Genomic DNA, 17,895 nt, shown 5'->3' with positions numbered 1-17,895 from the left:
CGGATAGAGCAGGCATGGTGTGGCCTGCAGGTTAGGTCCTGATGCAGGCAGAGCCAGGACTTCTCAGGGCTGGGGGAAAGTCTCTAGGGATGGAGCCTAGAGGGAAGAGGGTTCCAGCCCACAGTGGGAAGACACTGGGGCCACACTTCGGAAGGCAAGGTAGGCTGGCTTTCCTTCTGAGTACACTGGGATGTTAAAAGGAGCGGGCTGTGGCATGCCGGCTATTTTTAAAAAATCGATGTGGCCACAGGGTTGAGAATGGACCATGAGAAGAAGCTTGGGAGTGGGGAGGGCGGTTTGGACACACTCGTGGCTGTTAGGTAAGAGATGCTGGCGGCTTGGGTACCCAACATGGGGTCAGTTTAGGAAGAGCAGGTAGACAGGCTGATGCCTGGGGAGGCAGTGGAGAAAGCAGAGCCCCAGAAGCTGGTCTGTTCTCACAGGCACCTTTCTAGTTTCCCTACCCCCCTGTTTCCTGGGTCAGGCAGAGCCAGTTGCCCAGATTTTATCCAGAGAACAAAGGGGCCACTGCCCAGACCCAAAATGGACACACAGGCAGTGCTCACATTAATGGCCTTGATCTTCCTGTTGGCCCTGGGACTGTCATGTAAACCATCTAAGCCTGCTTCCCCCATCTGTTGGGTCACATGAGGCAGAGTTCTTGCTGGCACTTCTGAAAGCACTACTGCAGTCGGCTGTGGCCCCCTGGCCTAGACTGCTGACAGAAGACACAAGGCCAGCCCCACTCACAGGGCCTTCCTCCTTCCCTGCCCCCATTCTTCCCTTCCTGCCTTCCCTCCTCCCTTCTCTTCCCTTGCCCCCCTTCCCCCTCTCCCCTCCCTCTCTCCATATCTCCCTTCCCTCCATTCCGCTTCCTTCTCTCGTCCCTGTGATAACCCTCATCGCCTTGTTTATCTTTCCCCCCCAGGCTTTCCCTATGAGAAAGTGGTGCAGAGGGTCCTCTACCTCCAGGTCCTGGACTACGACCGTTTCAGCCGCAATGACCCCATTGGGGAGGTGTCCATCCCTCTCAACAAGGTGGACCTGACCCAGATGCAGACCTTCTGGAAGGATCTGAAGCCATGCAGCGATGGGAGTGTAAGACCCCCTGCAGTCCTCTAGCCAGAGCAATGTGGTCAGGGTTGGCAGAGGGTGCCCAGCCACCCCTAGCCTTAGGATACCAGTGGAGCCCTGATGGACGGCCCCGGAGAGCTTGCTCCTACCTATGGCTATGTGCTGGGGCTTAGAAGCTGGGGAATCACCTGAGCTGTGCAATGAGCCCAGGGCTCTGGTTAAGGAATCAGGAGTCCTGAGTAAGCACAGACCTGCCAGAGGAGAGGAGATGGCATGATAGTGACTGGCAGAGGGGCTGGCATCACCCAGGAGAGGGCAGAAGGGACCTGCGGGCAGCTGGGCTCTAACCACACCCTCCCTTCCAGTTCTCACGCCTGTCACCTCTACAGCGAGGTCATGGGAGCATCCCGTCCCTATGACCCCACCTCACCCCTCCTGTTGCCCTACAGGGGAGCCGAGGGGAGCTGCTCTTGTCTCTTTGCTACAACCCCTCTGCCAACTCCATCATCGTGAACATCATCAAAGCTCGCAACCTCAAAGCCATGGACATCGGGGGCACGTCAGGTGCTGAGACTCATCATGACAGGATGGGCAGGCGGGTGTGGGGAGCTGGGGAGCTTCCGCGACATGAGGGTCATGCTGGATGTGGAGGATAGAAGGGTATTGGGGCCCTAACCCTGGCCCCCTACCCTGACTACAGACAGCGGGACTCTTTGGACACACTCCGGGTCAGGTGTCATCTTAGCAACCAGGCATCCCTGAATCAGGAAGAAAAGAAACATTGTGGTGGGGAGACCCCAGTCCTAGCTTCCATGCCACTGTGTGTGGCCTTGGGAGAGCTGTCTGGAGCGCCAGCATAAAACGTTAGGGCAGTGTCCACCTGCTGATTATCCCTAATCTCTCTTGTTCTTGCCCTCACCTGGCCTCACCACCCTCTTAGAAAGCATGTAGCCAGCTCCTGCTTAAGTTTCTGCGCCTAGAAGGGCATGAGGGTCCTTGAGCCCCCCCAACACACACACCCCATCTCTCTGACCCTTCCTCTACTGCCCCCAGACCCCTACGTGAAGGTGTGGTTGATGTATAAAGACAAGCGGGTAGAGAAAAAGAAGACGGTAACCAAGAAGAGGAATCTGAATCCCATCTTCAATGAGTCTTTCGCCTTCGACATCCCCACAGAGAAGCTGAGGGAGACCACCATTATCATCACTGTCATGGATAAAGACAAGCTCAGCCGCAATGACGTCATTGGCAAGGTAGGGCTGGATGTGGCGCATAGCCAGGGCCACAAGGGTTTGTCCTTAAGAGACAGCAGGGGCTAGGATGAGCACAGGCCTGGACCCCAGGAAAGACCCAGTCAGACAGGGAAAGGAGAAACAGGGGAAGTGCCTTGAGTTCCCTAAAGGTTTTCTGAGTGGGCTCTCAGACTGGCTCAGCCCTGCTCATGGAATGACCTAGATGGTGTTGTGGTGGAGCCCTTGCCAGAAACCGAAGACCTGACTTTAGCTCCTAGTTGGTTTGCACTCCAGGGTGGCCTGGAGTAAGTCACTTGGCCTCTCTGAGCTTCTGTGTTCCTATCTGTAAAACGAAGCTAATGCCAGCCCTCCAGAACTTTCCAGAGTCAGGCAAGAATCACCTGAAATAGATGGAGATTCTGGGTGAAGATGATCTCTCTCTCTTTTTTTTTTTTCTTTTTCCCTGAGACAGGTTTTCTCTGTGTAACCTTGGCTGTCCTGGAACTCACTCTGTAGACCAGGCTAGTCTCGAACTCACAGAGATCTGCCTGTTTGCCTCTGTCTCTGCCTCTCTCTCTGCCTCTCTGCCTCTCTCTCTGCCTCTCTGCCTCTGCCTCAACCAGCAATGGTGATCTCTTCTTGCATATTAAACAAGAAGCCAGACCCAGACCTGATTTGAATTTTTCTACACAATTCTGTGACATAAACCCTCCACTCTTTGAAAATCACATTCCTGTGTTTCTGATTCAATGTTGGAAGTATGAGCACAGAAGTCTGTGGGGTTCTGGTTTTGTTGTTCATTTGTTTGTTTTGTGGCATTTGAATGGAACACAGGCATACACTTCCACTGACCTGTACCTCTGGCCCTGGAACTCCACCCTTAACGGCTGTCACCTCTCTGAATCTTACTTCCTCTGCTCAGAATGCGAGTAGGGAAGTTATCCTGGCTACACAATGGAGTGGGAATATTTATAAGGGCAGAGTGAAGTGTTTAGTCTGGCACTTGGAGCATACACATAGCTTCTATTATAATAGAAGTTAGTTTTGAAATGTTCCTGACCTTGGCAAATGCGGTTATCTATTCAGTAACAGAAGTTTGCTTTCCACTGTTTTGTTTTGATAGTCTCCCTATATGTGTATGTCCCTGGTAGATGTGGAACTCACTGTATAGACCAGTCTGGTCTTGAACTCAAGAGCTCCCCCTGCCTCTGCCTCCCTAGTGCTAGGATTAAAGGCATGCACCGCCATGCTCAGGCTGGCCTCCAACTCATTATAGCTGAAGATGACCTTGAATGTCTGATCCTGCTGCTTCTACCTCCCAAACACTGGGGTTATGGGCCAGTGCCACAGTACCTGCTCTATGCAGTGACTCCAGGGCCTCATTCAAAGCAGTTCCCTTGCCTCGGTGTGAGGGTTTTAGGTATGAGACACTAAACCTGGCAGATAGTTTTTAAATTTACAGAAAGTAGCAAAGATAGCATAGAGTACCGATATCCCTCTTGCCCAGTGTCCTCAATTGCTGGCCCCTCACATTGCATCTGTCACAGCTTGAGGAACTGACATGGGGCCTTGCTGTGAAGCCACCAGACTTCATTTGCATTTGGTCAGTTCTTCCGCTAATGCCCCGCCTCTGGTCCGGGATCCAGTACTAGCTAGCACATTGTACCCCATTGTCAAGCCCCCCAGGTTCTTTGGACTGAGACAGTTTCTCGCCCTCTAAACTGTCATCTTGATGGCTTTAGTGCCCTGGCCAGGATCCTGCAGCACTTTCTTCCAGTGTCCTTGGTCTTAAGCACCCACCAGTGCCCAGGCCAGGCTCGGCTGAGCATACTTTGGAGGACTTATGGGGCAACCGTGCAAGTTATGGAGTCCCGACATTAGCTTGGACAGGATTAGTAGTCTAGAACCCCCAAGACCTGCCTTGTACCATTTTGAACATTTAAACTCTTAACTCTGTGTGCCTTGGTTTCCCCATCTGAAAACTGGGGCTAGTCGTGTAGTTTGTTCACCTGTCAGGTTTGTAAGGGTACGTTGAAAGGTCCCTAGTGCAGAGCCTTGGGGTGGGTGGTGGCAGGAAATGTCGGGAGATGGAAGAGACAGTAACAATGGTGCCACCTCGTAGGGCAAGGAAGGTCACCCAAGTCAACTGCCTGTGCCCTGACCTTCACCACAAAATAGCTACAGTCTGATGTCAAAGGGCCAGGCATGTCCAGGCCCCTGAGGGATAGCACAGGCAGGAAACTAGGTCAGGCTGGCAAGGAGGGAAAGGAACAGCCTCTGTGGGACGGGCTGTTACTGTGAGACAGGGCCCAAGCCTCAGAGCCTGCCATAATACCTCCTCTCTTCCTTCCCAGATCTACCTGTCCTGGAAGAGCGGACCGGGCGAAGTTAAACACTGGAAGGACATGATCGCTCGCCCCCGGCAGCCTGTGGCCCAGTGGCATCAGCTGAAAGCCTGAGTGGGGCCAAATGAGGCCCCAAGGGCCAAGACCTGGGTCCCCATCACGCCCCCACCACTTTATGCACAACGCCCTGCCCGGCGCCCTGCCTTGGGTGAGGGGAGAACCTGAGGGCTCAGCCAGGGAGGGGTGCCAGAACTCCACTGGGCCCCATTTCTAGGAAGTACCGGCCACACCCCCATGAGTCCAGCTTGGGGGTGGGGGCTCTGGGAGCCATTTCCCTGCTTTGCCTCTTTCTTTCCTGATTTGCTGATACTAAAGAAGTGGGGGAAAGCTCAAGAGCCAGATAGGCAGATCCCTCCAGAGGCCCGCCAGGTGGGCATAGTCCGCCGTTTTCTTTAAGGCAGTGCCTGGAGTGGAGAGAAGCCACCCCTTCCCTAGCCCCCCTTTTTGGGGTCCAAGAGAGGAAGGCCGAGGCGTTTGGCCACGGCCTGGTCACCAGGCCTGTCCCCAGCTTCGGGTGCCGGCTGGGCCCTGGATGCTGAGGATAGTACATAGCCCGTGCTCTGGGGTCCTGGAGACACGTGGCCCTGTGTATTTGTGTTGTGTCTACTGTGTGTGTGTGTGTGTGTGTGTGTGTGTGCGCGCGCGCGTGTGTGTGTGTGTGTGCGCGCGCATGTCCACACACGTGCACACGTGCACGTGTAAGCTCATGTGCACACATGTGAAAGGGGTGCCTACTCCCTGTCCCCGTGGGGCCAGCAGTACTGAGGCTATGGAGAGGAGCAGAGTTTTATGAGGATGAGGTGAAGAGGTTAAGGATGATAGGGAGGAAGGGTGTGGACAGATGGATAGAAGGAGTCATCAGGACCAGGGCAGATGCTTCAGCTGCCTCCTGACACCCACTTGGCCAGTTTCTGTAGCCCCCACCCCATAATTGCCCAGTAGCAACTCCCTACAATGTCATCCCTTGGGCCTGGGCTCACACTTTGTAGGCTCCTACTCACCATGTGCATGGCACTCCTCCAGGGCACCACTCCCATCCTTCTCAGGCATCCCTAACCCCGTACCCAGGGACCCCCACCTTCCCAGATCTCATGCTCCAGCCAAGATGGCATCTGTCCCACACTCTGGCGTGGATATGGTCCCTCGTCCCCACCCCTTACCCCAGCTCCTCCATTCCTCTCTTTGCATTATCTGGTCTACCCCTGACCTACTCCAGGCTGTCTTGATACATTCCTCCACCCTCCCCGACCTCCCCGCCACCCCAGAGCAGCAACTCTTTCTTTGTGCCCCGCCCACACACACAAACAGAGGAAGCAGGGAACATTCCAGAATTCTGAGGTTACCATACCCAAAGAAGCTGCTGTTTCTCCTCCTAGCCTCTGCTGGGACTAGAACTGGCTTCTCCTTGGAAACAGCAGACTCTAGGATGATCCCTCTGTGCTCTTTTGAGAAAATAGCCACTGATGACAGAGCCTCAAAACCAGTTTAGACTTGAGCCCGACATTCCCAGAACCTACCACCTGGTGGCACCAGACCACCACATCTGTGTTAACAGTCGGGGACCACAGTTCTACCCTGGCTGGCAAGCCTGACACCCCAGGGACAGAAGGGGCTCTGTGCTGGATCTACACATCTAGAGCACAGTGGAAACAGATATTTGGGCACATTTTCCTTTGTTGGGAGTCCCCTTAAGCTCAATTTTCTGCTCTGGGCAGTGAGGTCTCCTTTCACCCATATCAAAATGTTCTTAAGTTGAATTTCACACCGTGTCCCCTGGTACCTGGAAGAACATCTTATGTTATAGGTGAATCATTTGTAGAGTGAATAATTCTATTGTGAAACAAATAGTTACCCATTTTACTTGTAATTATAAATGTTTCTATACTGCAGCTTTTGCTTTAAGGGGGATCTGCCCCAACTGCCTTCCCCAGCTGGGTGTAGTCCCCAGAAAGGGACCCCAGAGCCTGTGTGGAAATAGGAGAGGGTACTGTCAAGAGCCTGGAAATGAGAGAGAAATTGCTGCTATCCTTTACTCCATCTGCCTCAGTTCCCTGAACATTCCCACAGAGCCATCTGAGGGACCCAACTTCCCCCAATGGGTTTAAGGATGGCAGAGGATTTATGGAGTCACACACTTAGTCAATCAACTCAGAGAGCATCCTCCAGAGTTGGTTTGCCGTGTACCCCACCTAGGAACACTGGTGATCCAGCCTGGAATTCCTCAGCCCCCACATGTAGCTAGAGAGTGGAGGACACCGGCAAGAGGTTCCAAACGGTGGGCTGAGAGCAACGTGGGTTTGTACAAGAGGCAGCTGGGTGACAAGGAGTCTGGGCATGGGACAGTTAGGGCAGTCGGAGAGCAGGGACAGGGGAACTTGAGGGTGGGGAGGGCCCCAGAGCTCTGCTACCACTGTCCTAGGATCTTGGGCAAGTCACCCACTCTCACTGGGCCTCAGTTTCTCCATCTGTAAAATGATGGTAATAATACTTCACCTACCTCATGGGGGAGGTTGTGAGGCCCACCATCACCTGACCTAGGGGATCAAGGCAGGAGGGCTCTGAAGGTGCTACCCAAAGCAAAGTTGTCACTGGCGCCTGAGAGCAAGGCCCACCTGCCCATCCACCCTACCCCGCAGAGCCTCTAGGGACCACCAGAGCCAATCTGTCTCTTCACTGTGTCCCAAGCCCCTTTATGAGTGTCACCTGGCGTTTTGTGGGCACCCTAGACTTAGTGGTTATGTTGTTTAGGTAACCTTTCCTGTGACCATCTTTCCATGTAACTGCTATCAAGTTCCACCTGCCCCAGCACTCCACCTGCCCTCGGCACCAGAGGCCGGGGAAGGGACAAAGGAAAACAGCCACAAAAGAAAAAAAAGCCAAGGGGATTCCCAGGTCGACTGGGGCCCCGGGGTGGGAATTGGTGGCGCTGTTTGTATTGTGTTTGAGTCCTTGAGCGCAAGTGTTTTATAAAAAATAAAACAAAAATCCACTCTCACAAAAAAAGAAAAATCACAGCAAAGAGAAATGAAGAAAAAAAGGGGAAAAAGAACCATACGAAAATTCCCACCATATGCACCCTCTAAGCCAGCAAAATCTTCCTCTTTGCAAAACCATATTTTTGTGGGAATGGGCCCTGCTTTTTGTGGCAAGGCCTGTTCTGATAAATAAAGGATCGTGAAAAAGTAGGGCCTTGGCTGTTTCCTCTGTGGGTCCCAGCCCTCTCTCTCTTCCCCCAAGGGAAGCAGCAGCTGGGAGTGGGGAGTCTGTCACCTCTGGGACTCGATTGTTTCATGAGTGGCTTGGGCCTGCCTGAGCTTCCAACCCAGTCTCAGGCCGAGACTGTCATCTCCACACTCACCAGGGAGCATTGCATCCTGGGCCAGGCATGTGTCATGCTTAGTAGTGGTCTCTCCTACAGATTTCCAGGGCCTCCCTGGGAGCTCACCTAGCGGGGTATGCACCCCGTCTCTTCCCAGAGGGTCCTTAACCCCATCCCAGATGGGCAGAAAAAGCCAAGGTGGCACCCAACCATTACCTCACCATCATTGCTGGGCTGCTAAGACTTGGGGACAATGTTTCTTTACAGGTCCACAGGTCCTGGTGGGGGAAAGAAAAGATAGGCTGAGCTCTTGGTCGGCCTGCTGGACCTGTGGCCTTTCTCCAACCTGTGGTCTAGGCTGATTCTCTGTGGTTGGAAACAATCTCTCCAATCTAACAGCCCCATTGGAAAGTTCCAACCTGAGGGCATGAGAGAATGAACTCCAGCGCCCTATCTGTGGCTCTGGAAAGACCTGTCCCTTGCTGGGCCCTCAGTGTCCTCTATCCTCAAAGAAGCAATAATTTCCCAGCCACTCCCTGCTCGGTCCAGGGCAGCTGGCCTGCCAGTTCTCAGGGTACTGCAGAAGGAAAACTATCTGCTTCAAATAGACACTGAACCCCATATCTCCATGGTACCTGCCCTACTCTGGCATGAAGAGGGTCCCATACCCTCTGGTCCCCCACATCTGGGGCCAGCAGCTGCCTCCTCAATCTGTACTAAGCACCCCCATTCTGAGTCTCCCACCCTTCCCCCTTCTGCTCCTTCAACTTCCTATAGTATGGTTTAAAGATCCCTTTTGCAAGCTGTTTGCAGGCTGGGGTGTAGCTCAGAGGTACAGTGCCTGCCTAGAGTGCGTGTGCATATGCAGTTTCTTTTGGCTTCTATTCCAGGGGTTGGAGGGAGTCCTGGGGTCAGGTAAGTAGCTCCAGGGGCACCCCAAACCAGCCTGGGTTTGGTTTAGCCTTTCTTTGGGGGAAGTAAAGTCAGGAAACAGCTTTAGCGTAGGTGGGGCAGCACAGCAGAGATGCCAGACCTGGCCGCTGGCACAGGGCTCTCTCTGCCTGTTCTGAGCTACCCATCCATCCCTTCATGAGACCACTTTCTCCTGCGAGTCCCTCCCAGATACGCTGCTTCCAAAGGTCTCACTAGCCTCCCTGAATTCTGGGCTCTCCTCTCCCTCTCTGAGAAAGACAGCCCAAAGGACAATCTGAACATGCTTGATGCCCCATCCGGAGCCCCCGTCCATCTGTTTCTTGTGAAGTCGTCCACTCCCTGTGTCTGGGTCCTGTATGTGTCGGTACATGTGCTATGTGTCTGTATGTGCACACGCGTTCGGGTGTGGTGTCTCTTAGATTGTGAGCCCTTGGGCAGGGTTCCCTGTCTGAATATGCGTTCTGTGTGGCGTGCCTGGCTGTGGTAATAAATGTCCATCTTCAGAGTCACGGTGCCCCGGTGTCTTGAGGAAGCTTTGGGAGCGGTGACAAAGCCCGTGTGGCTGCGCGGAAGGAGGGGAGGGGCTTCTGGGGAGGGTCTCTGGTTCCCAATCACCCCATTTCCCCCCTTTACCAAGCTCTCGAAGGGGCGGTAGTGAAGCCTGGCAAGGCCTCTGCTAACATCCCAGCGTCTCTGCCCTGCCTGCCAGTCAAGAAGTCAGCTGTTCTGGAGACTTGGGAACCAGACTGGAGACTTGCGGGTCAGAGGGGAGGAGACAGGCTATAACTCTCCTCCATCTCACTTGCCAACTTGCCAGCCAGCCAAGGATGGAGAGGCTCTTCCACAGCTTGAACTGAGCACTGGGTTAGGAGTCTACAGATAGGCCAATGGGTGGATCACAGACTCTCCTCAATCTGTCTCTTGCCCTCCCACTACTCTGTTCCCTTGGCCTTTTTTTCTGCTGTAACCATCAGCTCTCTTGGCCTCCGCCCTGGCTTGACACACCAAACTCCTTTGAGCTTCCCTATCCCCTCCCCGTGTGTCCCACCTCTGACTGTCCTGAGACTGTGTGGGGACCACAGATGAGGCTGTGGCCAAATGTGTCACACCTCTTATCCTTCTTTCCAGGGGCCAAGGGAGGGTGGAGATGACAGGACCCCTCACACAGTGCTTTCCTCACTCCAAGGTCATGACGGGACCCCTCACACACACACACAGTGCTTTCCTCACTCCAACGGAGCTGTATCAGGGGGACTGGCAACCGTTCCGTCTTTCTCAGGAGAGCTATAACAGTGTGTCGGGCATCAGCAGGGACTCTAACCAAACTTTGCACAAGAAACTGGATCTGCCGCAGACAGCCTCAGTAGCTCCAGTTGGTTGGTAAACAGCCATAGGTAATGGTGCCAAGGTGGAAAGGGGGCAGGGGAGGGACCTGAACACCTCAGGATGGCTGGGGCTGGACAACGAAAGGGTGGGGGTAAGCAGTGAGTGGAGTCTTGGGCAGGAGCATCAGACCAACTCCTCAGCTACAGATGGAGAAACCCAGGCCCAGGGGACCAAGATCACACAGCCAATAGCAGAACTAAGAGGGGGCCAGACCTGGTCCACAGGGGATTTCCCTGGACCTGGCAAGTTCTGGGTCAAGAGGTCAGTCCCTGGTGACCCAAACCATCTGACCACCCCACCTCCCATACCCTTTCTCCCAAGTTCCCAGACCCCAAGAAGGCCCAGGACCCCATGGCAGCTCAGCAAAGACAAAGCCGACAGCTGTGTCCCGAGCTGGCCTTGCTCCTTGTGGAAGAGGCCGCTTCCAAGTGCCCTGCCTCCTCCCTCTTTCCAGTCTCTTCGCACTCCAGATCCATGCCCAGCGTCTCCTTACCCAGAGCCCAGCTACTGGGCTGAGCCTGACCTTTTGGCCTCATATGACATCAGCCCTCGTTGCCATGGTGATAGCGGCCAAAACTGAGGGAGCCCTGACTCAGAAAGGCAAAGGGGATGGGAGCAAGTGCAGTCAGGGAGTGGGAGGGAGGGGCCGGGAGCCGTGAAACAGTAGGGGAAGGCCAGCCCAGCTGGGGGGAGCAGCAGAGCCTGGACCCGAGAACTAAGCACCAGACGACCCCACAGCACAACCGAGGGCAGGGTAAGCCAGGGTGGGGAAGAAGACACCCTAAGGGGCCAGGTGACCAGCCTCGGGGAGCCAATGCCATTTCTGCAGCCCGCACTTGCTCCCCAGACAGGAAGGACACAGCAGTTGGCCAGGGTCATTCTGACACAGAGTCGGGGCACAAGGGTGGGGGAGGTGTAACCGCAGCGGTGGAACTTGGTGCTCCTGGGCTTATAAATAAATAGGCACGTGGGAAACACACATTCTTCCTCCAAGAAATATAATTTATGTTTACAACCAGTTTTTTTTCTTCCTAAAGAAAACACTACCTTCTGGGGCTCCAGCCCCTGACAGTGTCCCTGAGTGTCCTCTGACCCCTTCCTCCTGTTATTGCTTGGATCTGGCCCTGGGAACTGCAGAGCCTGTCTCCTCACCCCCTCAGAGGCTGTCCCTGGTGACGGAGTAGAGGCACATGGTGCCCGTCCGGGGCCCCATGCTGTGCCAGCCACCCTGGCTGTGCCCATGTAAGGAAATGGAGAGTGCAAGCCGTAGGAGGCCCTGAGCAGTCTCCTAGAAGGCAGAGCCCCTCGCTCGCTCGCTCCCCGGGCAGAGGCCCTACGGGCCCAGCGGCTTCTTTTCTAACTTGACAACTGAGGACACAGGCTGTAGGACAGGGAAGATCTCTTTGCTCAGCAATCTTTCCACATATGCTGGGAGAAGGGACCAGAAGGAAAGGTGGGGTGGAGACCCTGTTTTCTGCGCTCCATACAGATATCGGGGGACCTGGTGGAGAGCTAAGGGAAACTAAGGTGTTAGGCCCCAATCTGTGTCCTGCTTCTGGACAGAGTCCCTATGCCCTAACACTGGCCATACGACCCCCCCCACACACACACACGAGGGGAAGTTTTGCCTCCATACAACCCACCCCAGAGGTAATGGCTCCAGCAACAGCTAGGGTAGGCCTAGGAAATCCAAACTCCAGATGAAAGCAATAGGCACCCTGGGCATCCAGTGTCAGAGTGGGGATGATTCTATGGATAGTGGTGACCCTGGTTCCAGGTGAGAACCGGCTCATCTGTTGTACCATCAGTGGCTCTATCCCAGACTTCTTGGTCTGAAAACTGCCCACAGGTCTGCCCAGGGAGTCTTTCTTACTACCCAGGACTATCGGAAGATAGCCTCAGGCCTGCCTGTGCCAGGCTGCTCTCTCAATGCCGCTCCTTCACCGCCCCAATAAGCGGCGCAGCGGCACCCCATAACCAGACAGCCGCAGCCTCCTAGAGACCCTCCTTCCAGAGTGGCCAAGCCCATCACTCAAGGCAGAGGCTCAGGTGCCCAATCCTGGAGGGGCTTCCAAGGCTCGGAGGCTGTCCCTGGCGGACCCCAGGGCCCTGGGTCCTGTGCCTCCTATGAGCAGGTCTTCTTCCTCCTCATCCTCAAAAGCCCGGACTGGACGCCGGGGTGGCGGCCGCGGAATGGGCTCGTCGCGCTCAGCCATGCGCTCGACGGCGCCCTCCCCAACTAAGAAAACGGTGTCCGCCACGCGCGGGGGGCCAGTGACCGGGTTGTGGTCGTAGGAGAAAACTCGTAGCGCGCGCAGCGGGTGCAGGTCAGGGAAGCCGCCCAGGCGGTTGCGGTCTAGGTCGAGGATGTGCAGCCGGCCCATGCGCAGCAGCGCGGGCGGGAACTCTTCGAAGCGATTGCCGTAGAGCCAGAGGCCACGCAAGCCCGTCATGCGCGGCAGCTCCGCGGGCAGCGCGCGCAGCCGGTTATCGCCCATCTGCAGCGATTGCAGCGCCACCAGGCGCAGCAGCGGCCGCGGGAAGCGCCGCAGGAAGTTGCCTTCGATCCAGAGGCAGCGCAGGCTCTGCAGCTGCGCAAAGTCGGGTGGCAGCGCCAGCAGCCGGTTGCCGCCCAGGTAGAGCCGCGTGAGGCGCGGCAGGCGACACAGGCCGTCGGGCAGGCGCTCCAGCTTGTTGAAGTCGAGCGCCAGGATGCGCAGCTCGCGCAGCTCCTCGATCTCCTCGGGCAGCTCGCGCAGCCCGGTGCCGCTCACATACAGCTTCTGCAGGCGGCTCAGAGCGCACACGGCGCTGGGCAGCCGCCGCAGCCGCCGCCCGCTCAGCTCCAGCTGCTGCTCGCCGCTGCGCAGCTGCTCCTCGGCGTCCGACGGCAGCTCGTCCGGCGTGGACTCCGCGATACCCATGGTCACGGGCCCCAGCCCGGGCCGGCGCTGCCACCACCCGGCATCGCCCCGCCCTGGCCGCCCCGACGGGGCCCGGGCCGCTCCGGCCTCGGGGGCCCCCCGCCCCGGCCTGCCTGTGTGCCGGGAGGGGGGCCGTGCCGGGAGGAGGCGCCCGCCTGGGCCCCGCCGCCCGGCACCGCGTTCGGCCGCCCGCCCTCTGGCCTCCCCCGCTGCCTCCGCCGGAGGCCGACTGGCTCGAGTTCGAGCTGACTCGCAGCTTAGCGACCCGTCGCCTTGGCAACCCCCGACGCGCTTGCGGCTGCCAATGAGGCAGAGGGAGGGCGGGGTGGGGCGGGGCCAAGGCGGCCGGGGAGAGTGGGGTCCCGAAGCTAAAGCGGGTCCCTGGCTAGCTAACCCTTCCCGGAGCTAGCGCGAGCCGAGGCTGCCGCTGAGCGCAAATCTAGCACGGGGCTAGCGCTGAGCCCCGACGTCCGACGCTGTCTGCAACAGCGTCAACGGGTAGCTGTGTGCGCCTCGAGGCGGATGGGCCCAGGAGGAAGAAACCTGGGACTGAAGAAATGGAGGAGTGTGGACACTGGAAGAGGACCTGAAGGCGAGGTCACTTGCCTTTTCCTTCGCGTCTAGTGGCGTGTGAATAGTCGCCCAGTGGAGGTGGGGGTCACTTCAAGATTATTTTAGACTAACTAGGAACAATGTAATGTTCTGGCCTTTTTTAGATCTAAGGATTTGCGGGACTATGCTTGACTCCGCCCACGCTGGGTTCCGCCCTTTGCTGGTGTTCTCACGCACCTATGCGTGCCCCTCCGAGGGTACCCAAGGTCTGTGTGTGGCTGTGCTGGGCGAAGGACTGGAACAAGTGACCTTTGAGTGCCAACAACGATAATCACCTTAGTTCTGTCACTGGGCTGCTGTCCCCAACAGCCTTTTGACCTGCCTCCTCCCCTCCCACTCTGTCAAGGCTCCCGGTGCCAGGCACTTTGCTAAAAGCTACTACCCGTATTTTAAAGATAGACGCACTGAGTTAAGCTCAAAGAGATTGGAGTTAAGCCTGTTGACTTAAAAAAAATGGCATTTGAAGCCAGTGTGACTCAAGAGCCCCAAGTCCTAACCGTATAACTCCCAGTAAAAGAAAACACATCATTCTACCCCACCCCGCCAGTGAATTTTTCCTCAACAGAGTTTCTGGCTCACAATGCAAAAACTAGGAGAAAGGAAGTATTAAAACCATAGAAACCAGGAGGAAAGCAGCCTCCAGGGATTAGGCAAACGTGCTGGAGGGTTGTGCAGCCAGGAGAGATTGCACCCTGGGAACTCGGTCAGCAGACCTCACACCTCCTCCCTGCCCTCTCTGACCTGGCTATGGGGACAGACCTTAGCGTCTTCCAAACCATCCCTACTGCCATGACAGTTTTAACATTAAGACAGTGGAAGAAAGTAAGAAACAGATTCACCTCTATGATCCTAGCTGGTCAGCCATCCTGAGCAACAATGCGGCAAGAACCCAGGTGTGGTGGCTCAGACCTGGAATCCCACAACATTCAGAGCAGAAACTGGAGGATTTCTGCAAGTTCAAAACCAGCCTAAGGTATATAGTGATGTAAGTCTAATAGCCCTTGTCTCAGATGGAGGCAATAAAAGGAGGTAGAGTGACTCACACCGCTCACCCCAGGTGTGTTAACCAGACTGAGCAGCATAGTAAGAATCTACCTGAAAAATAAAAGGTAATGACATAAAGAAGGAAGGACTGCGAGTGTCCCTCAGTGCCACTGAGTGTATTTTGACTAATGTATGTGCCTGTGCCATCACGGGCTTTTTGTTTGTTTGTTTAAGCTTTTGTTCCTTTGTGAGTTTCACATACTTCAGGCTAGCCAAATTTCTGGTCCTCCCACCTCCCTAATGCTGGATTACAGATGTGCACCACTGTGTTCTGATTATGTGCCTTGAGCATGTTAGGCGAAGCGCCCCACTAACTGACCTACATCCGCAGTCCTCGTGTCCCTCATGGCTCTTCCACATCCCAGAGGCAACTTGGGTCATGACTTCTATCATCATGGGTCAACTTGTCTTGCTATTGAATTTCCTAGGAATGAAGCCATCCAGCAAATCCTTTTTCATTCCTGGGCCTCTCCTTCTCTGAGCCTTAATAGATGTTTGTTAGCTAAAGGACCAGAGGGCAGAGCAACAGTAGTGGTCTTCAAGCAAGGGGCCTCTTGGGGGTGAGCAGATAATGGGAAACACGGAAAGTGGCAGGCTGTTACTAGGAAACAGCCATGTACCTCCATCCCGGGGGAAACTAATAAAATTATGTGGGGACCCCAGCCAAGGTAAGGGATCCATGTTTAGAAAAAACCAAGTCCAGACATCAGACCCCAGATGGATAGATTCTCAGGCCCAGCTAGACAAGGTTCTAGCTCCTCAGGTTCCCAGACCACGTTATGTCCCAGCCCAACACTCCCCTTTCTCCTACATGAGAGGATTTCTCAGAGGAGGTGGGCACTCACACGCCAGGAATCCAGGCCAATCCCAGCCAGGCATAAATACCTCCCAACCCCCCACATCCCCTCAGCATCTTTACCAAGGGACATTCGATGTGGAGGAGGGAACCCTGCCAGCCTACCCTCACCACATGCTCAGGCTGGCACTGCAGCGCCAGGCAGCCCGCCTGGACTCCGTGGGGTCCCAGAAGCCCTATGAGTGCCTCCGCTTCGGTACCAGGCAGGTATGCTCCTGGGGTTAGGAGCAAGGAGGCCAGCCCAATGCTTCCTCTAGGTCGTTTTCTTGCTCTGGGTAGATACTGTTTCTTTACCTCCCACCAGGCCCTTCTCAGTGGGCAAAGGTAAAATGTGCCGCTGAGTTCAGGGCCCACGCAGATTGGCAGCAAAGCAATCATCTCAATGAGTCACACTGGCGCTGCAGGAGCCTGGTCCCTGTTGAGGTGTCACTAATGAATTAGCTTCAACCCCAGCGTGGGGCCTCTCAGCTTTTCCCCACTCCCCAGGAGAGCAGGAAACAGACCTGCTAGGAGGAGCCAGGGCTCTGGCAGCTCTAGCTTCCAACCCAGACTCAGCTGTTGCCCTCTGTACACACACACACACACACACACACACACACACACACACACACTGCAAAAATACCCACAGGACAAGTCCCCAGGCCTTCAAAATGGACTCTCTATTGCCAGCTACCAGCTATAATAATCTTACCCCCCCAAACTCTATGTGAAGATTCCTTTGAATACAAAAACTCAGTGCTCTCAGTGATAAACGTCTCTGTACCTAGTCTCCAGCATTCACGACTGTTCACTTTTTTATGCCTGTTGTAAATGTTTTCTTTTAAATAAAAGAACGAAAACTCTGACAAACCATACAGAAGGGGGCTTTTTGTCTCCCCTTCTGTGTCCCCTGCTGCCCCTGCCTAGGCTCCTCCTGAGCGCTCCCTCCCTACCCTGAGCCAGGGCCACTGACTGCTTGCTGAGAGTTGAACAGTCACAAAATGTCACATCACTGGAGGTTCTTAGAAAGCAAAGACTCCAGTTTATTAGACCCAACCAGGAAATGTCAGCGCAAGGAGAGGGCTCATTGCCTCATGGGGGGTGTGCTCTTAATGTCTGCAAGAAGCTAGAGACCCTGGCTTCCAAAAACTCTGCAGAAGGGACTCACACACTGATATCTTCAGTTCCCATGGGTTCATGGTCTCCTGGAGATCTACTCTAATTCTCTCATTTGGAAAAAGGAAAGTGATGGCTTCTTCATGCCACAGGGCTGTCTCCTTACCTGCACCAGCCAGAACTTAATCCCCTTAGTCTTTAAAGTATTCATTCAAAAACATCAAATACCTGCTTCTAGGCCTGGGCACACACCAAGGTCCAAGTCTGTACTCTGAGAACAGGATTCTGCCAGTGGAGACAGTCAACCAAAAAGGAGCTGAGTGATGGTCAGGTTGTGGAAGAAATGAAGCAGGGACTGAGGAGGGGGGAGAAAAGAGGAGAGAGGCCACTGACACATGAGTGGCCCAGGCGGGCTACTGTGAGAGAGTAGCGTTGAGCTAGAACAAGAGGAGTGAAGGCAGGAAGATGCGCCCAGGGGTGCATCCTGAAGGTGCTCATTGGGGTGAAAGTGGGTCCGGGATTTGCAGAGCAGCCCAAGAGCTTTTGGGGGCCTTGGAGCAACCAGGGCGTGGCTGCAGGTGAGGCAGAGAGAGAAGGAAGGAGGCAGCAGCTGCTTTTTGGTATTGACTTTGAATACCAGGTCACTGAGAGACGGAGAGCAGGGATCATGCTTTTGAACAACAGCTGCAGGAAGACGCCTGCACGGCACCCCCCTCTCATCTTGCTTCTCTCCCACACGGTAATGAACGTTGTCATCTACTGAGCACCTACGGGCTGTCTAATTTCCCCTTCACTGCCGATCCATCCTCCCACTCTACAGATGAGGAAACAGATTCAGAGAGGCTTGAGCAAGGTCACACAGCTGGGAAGGGATAAAGCTGAGGTGCAGGTCCGTCTTATCGGAAGCCAAAAGTTTTCATATCTTGGGTCATTGACTCAGTTGGCTGACAGACATCAAAGAAACCGTCCAGTGTGCCCAAACACTTGTCCTCAGCCTGAAAACAAGACTTCCAGG

General features: G+C 55.0%; 2 protein-coding genes across 8 annotated transcripts in view; one reads left to right on the top strand and one right to left on the bottom strand.

Annotated features, from left to right (window-relative positions):
• Window positions 1-7,896, top strand: part of Syt7 (synaptotagmin 7) — a 58,445-nt gene extending 50,549 nt beyond the window's left edge. For all 7 annotated transcript variants that reach the window (XM_040747795.1, XM_040747836.1, XM_040747815.1 and 4 more), the window contains 4 exons: window positions 929-1,098; window positions 1,524-1,638; window positions 2,128-2,327; window positions 4,661-7,896. In XM_040747795.1, coding sequence (XP_040603729.1) covers window positions 929-1,098; window positions 1,524-1,638; window positions 2,128-2,327; window positions 4,661-4,765 — 590 coding nt within the window. In that variant the 3' untranslated portion in view covers window positions 4,766-7,896. The remainder of the gene's footprint in view (window positions 1-928; window positions 1,099-1,523; window positions 1,639-2,127; window positions 2,328-4,660) is intronic.
• A 3,434-nt stretch (window positions 7,897-11,330) lies between these two features.
• Lrrc10b (leucine rich repeat containing 10B) lies at window positions 11,331-13,481 on the bottom strand. The gene has a single exon (XM_005063844.4). The coding sequence runs from the start codon at window positions 13,271-13,273 to the stop codon at window positions 12,395-12,397; it is 879 nt and encodes a 292-aa protein (XP_005063901.1). The 5' UTR covers window positions 13,274-13,481; the 3' UTR covers window positions 11,331-12,394.
• Between the last annotated feature and the right edge of the window lie 4,414 nt (window positions 13,482-17,895).

This window comes from Mesocricetus auratus, unplaced genomic scaffold (genome assembly GCF_017639785.1).
Source record: "Mesocricetus auratus isolate SY011 unplaced genomic scaffold, BCM_Maur_2.0 Super-Scaffold_4256, whole genome shotgun sequence".
In the NCBI taxonomy this organism is placed as follows: domain Eukaryota; kingdom Metazoa; phylum Chordata; class Mammalia; order Rodentia; family Cricetidae; genus Mesocricetus; species Mesocricetus auratus.
This window is presented reverse-complemented; position numbering and strand designations above follow the sequence as displayed.

What these genes read in the sequence shown, in the direction of transcription:
- Lrrc10b (XM_005063844.4), bottom strand. Translation starts at nt 13,273, where the DNA reads ATGGGTATCGCGGAGTCCACGCCGGACGAGCTGCCGTCGGACGCCGAG.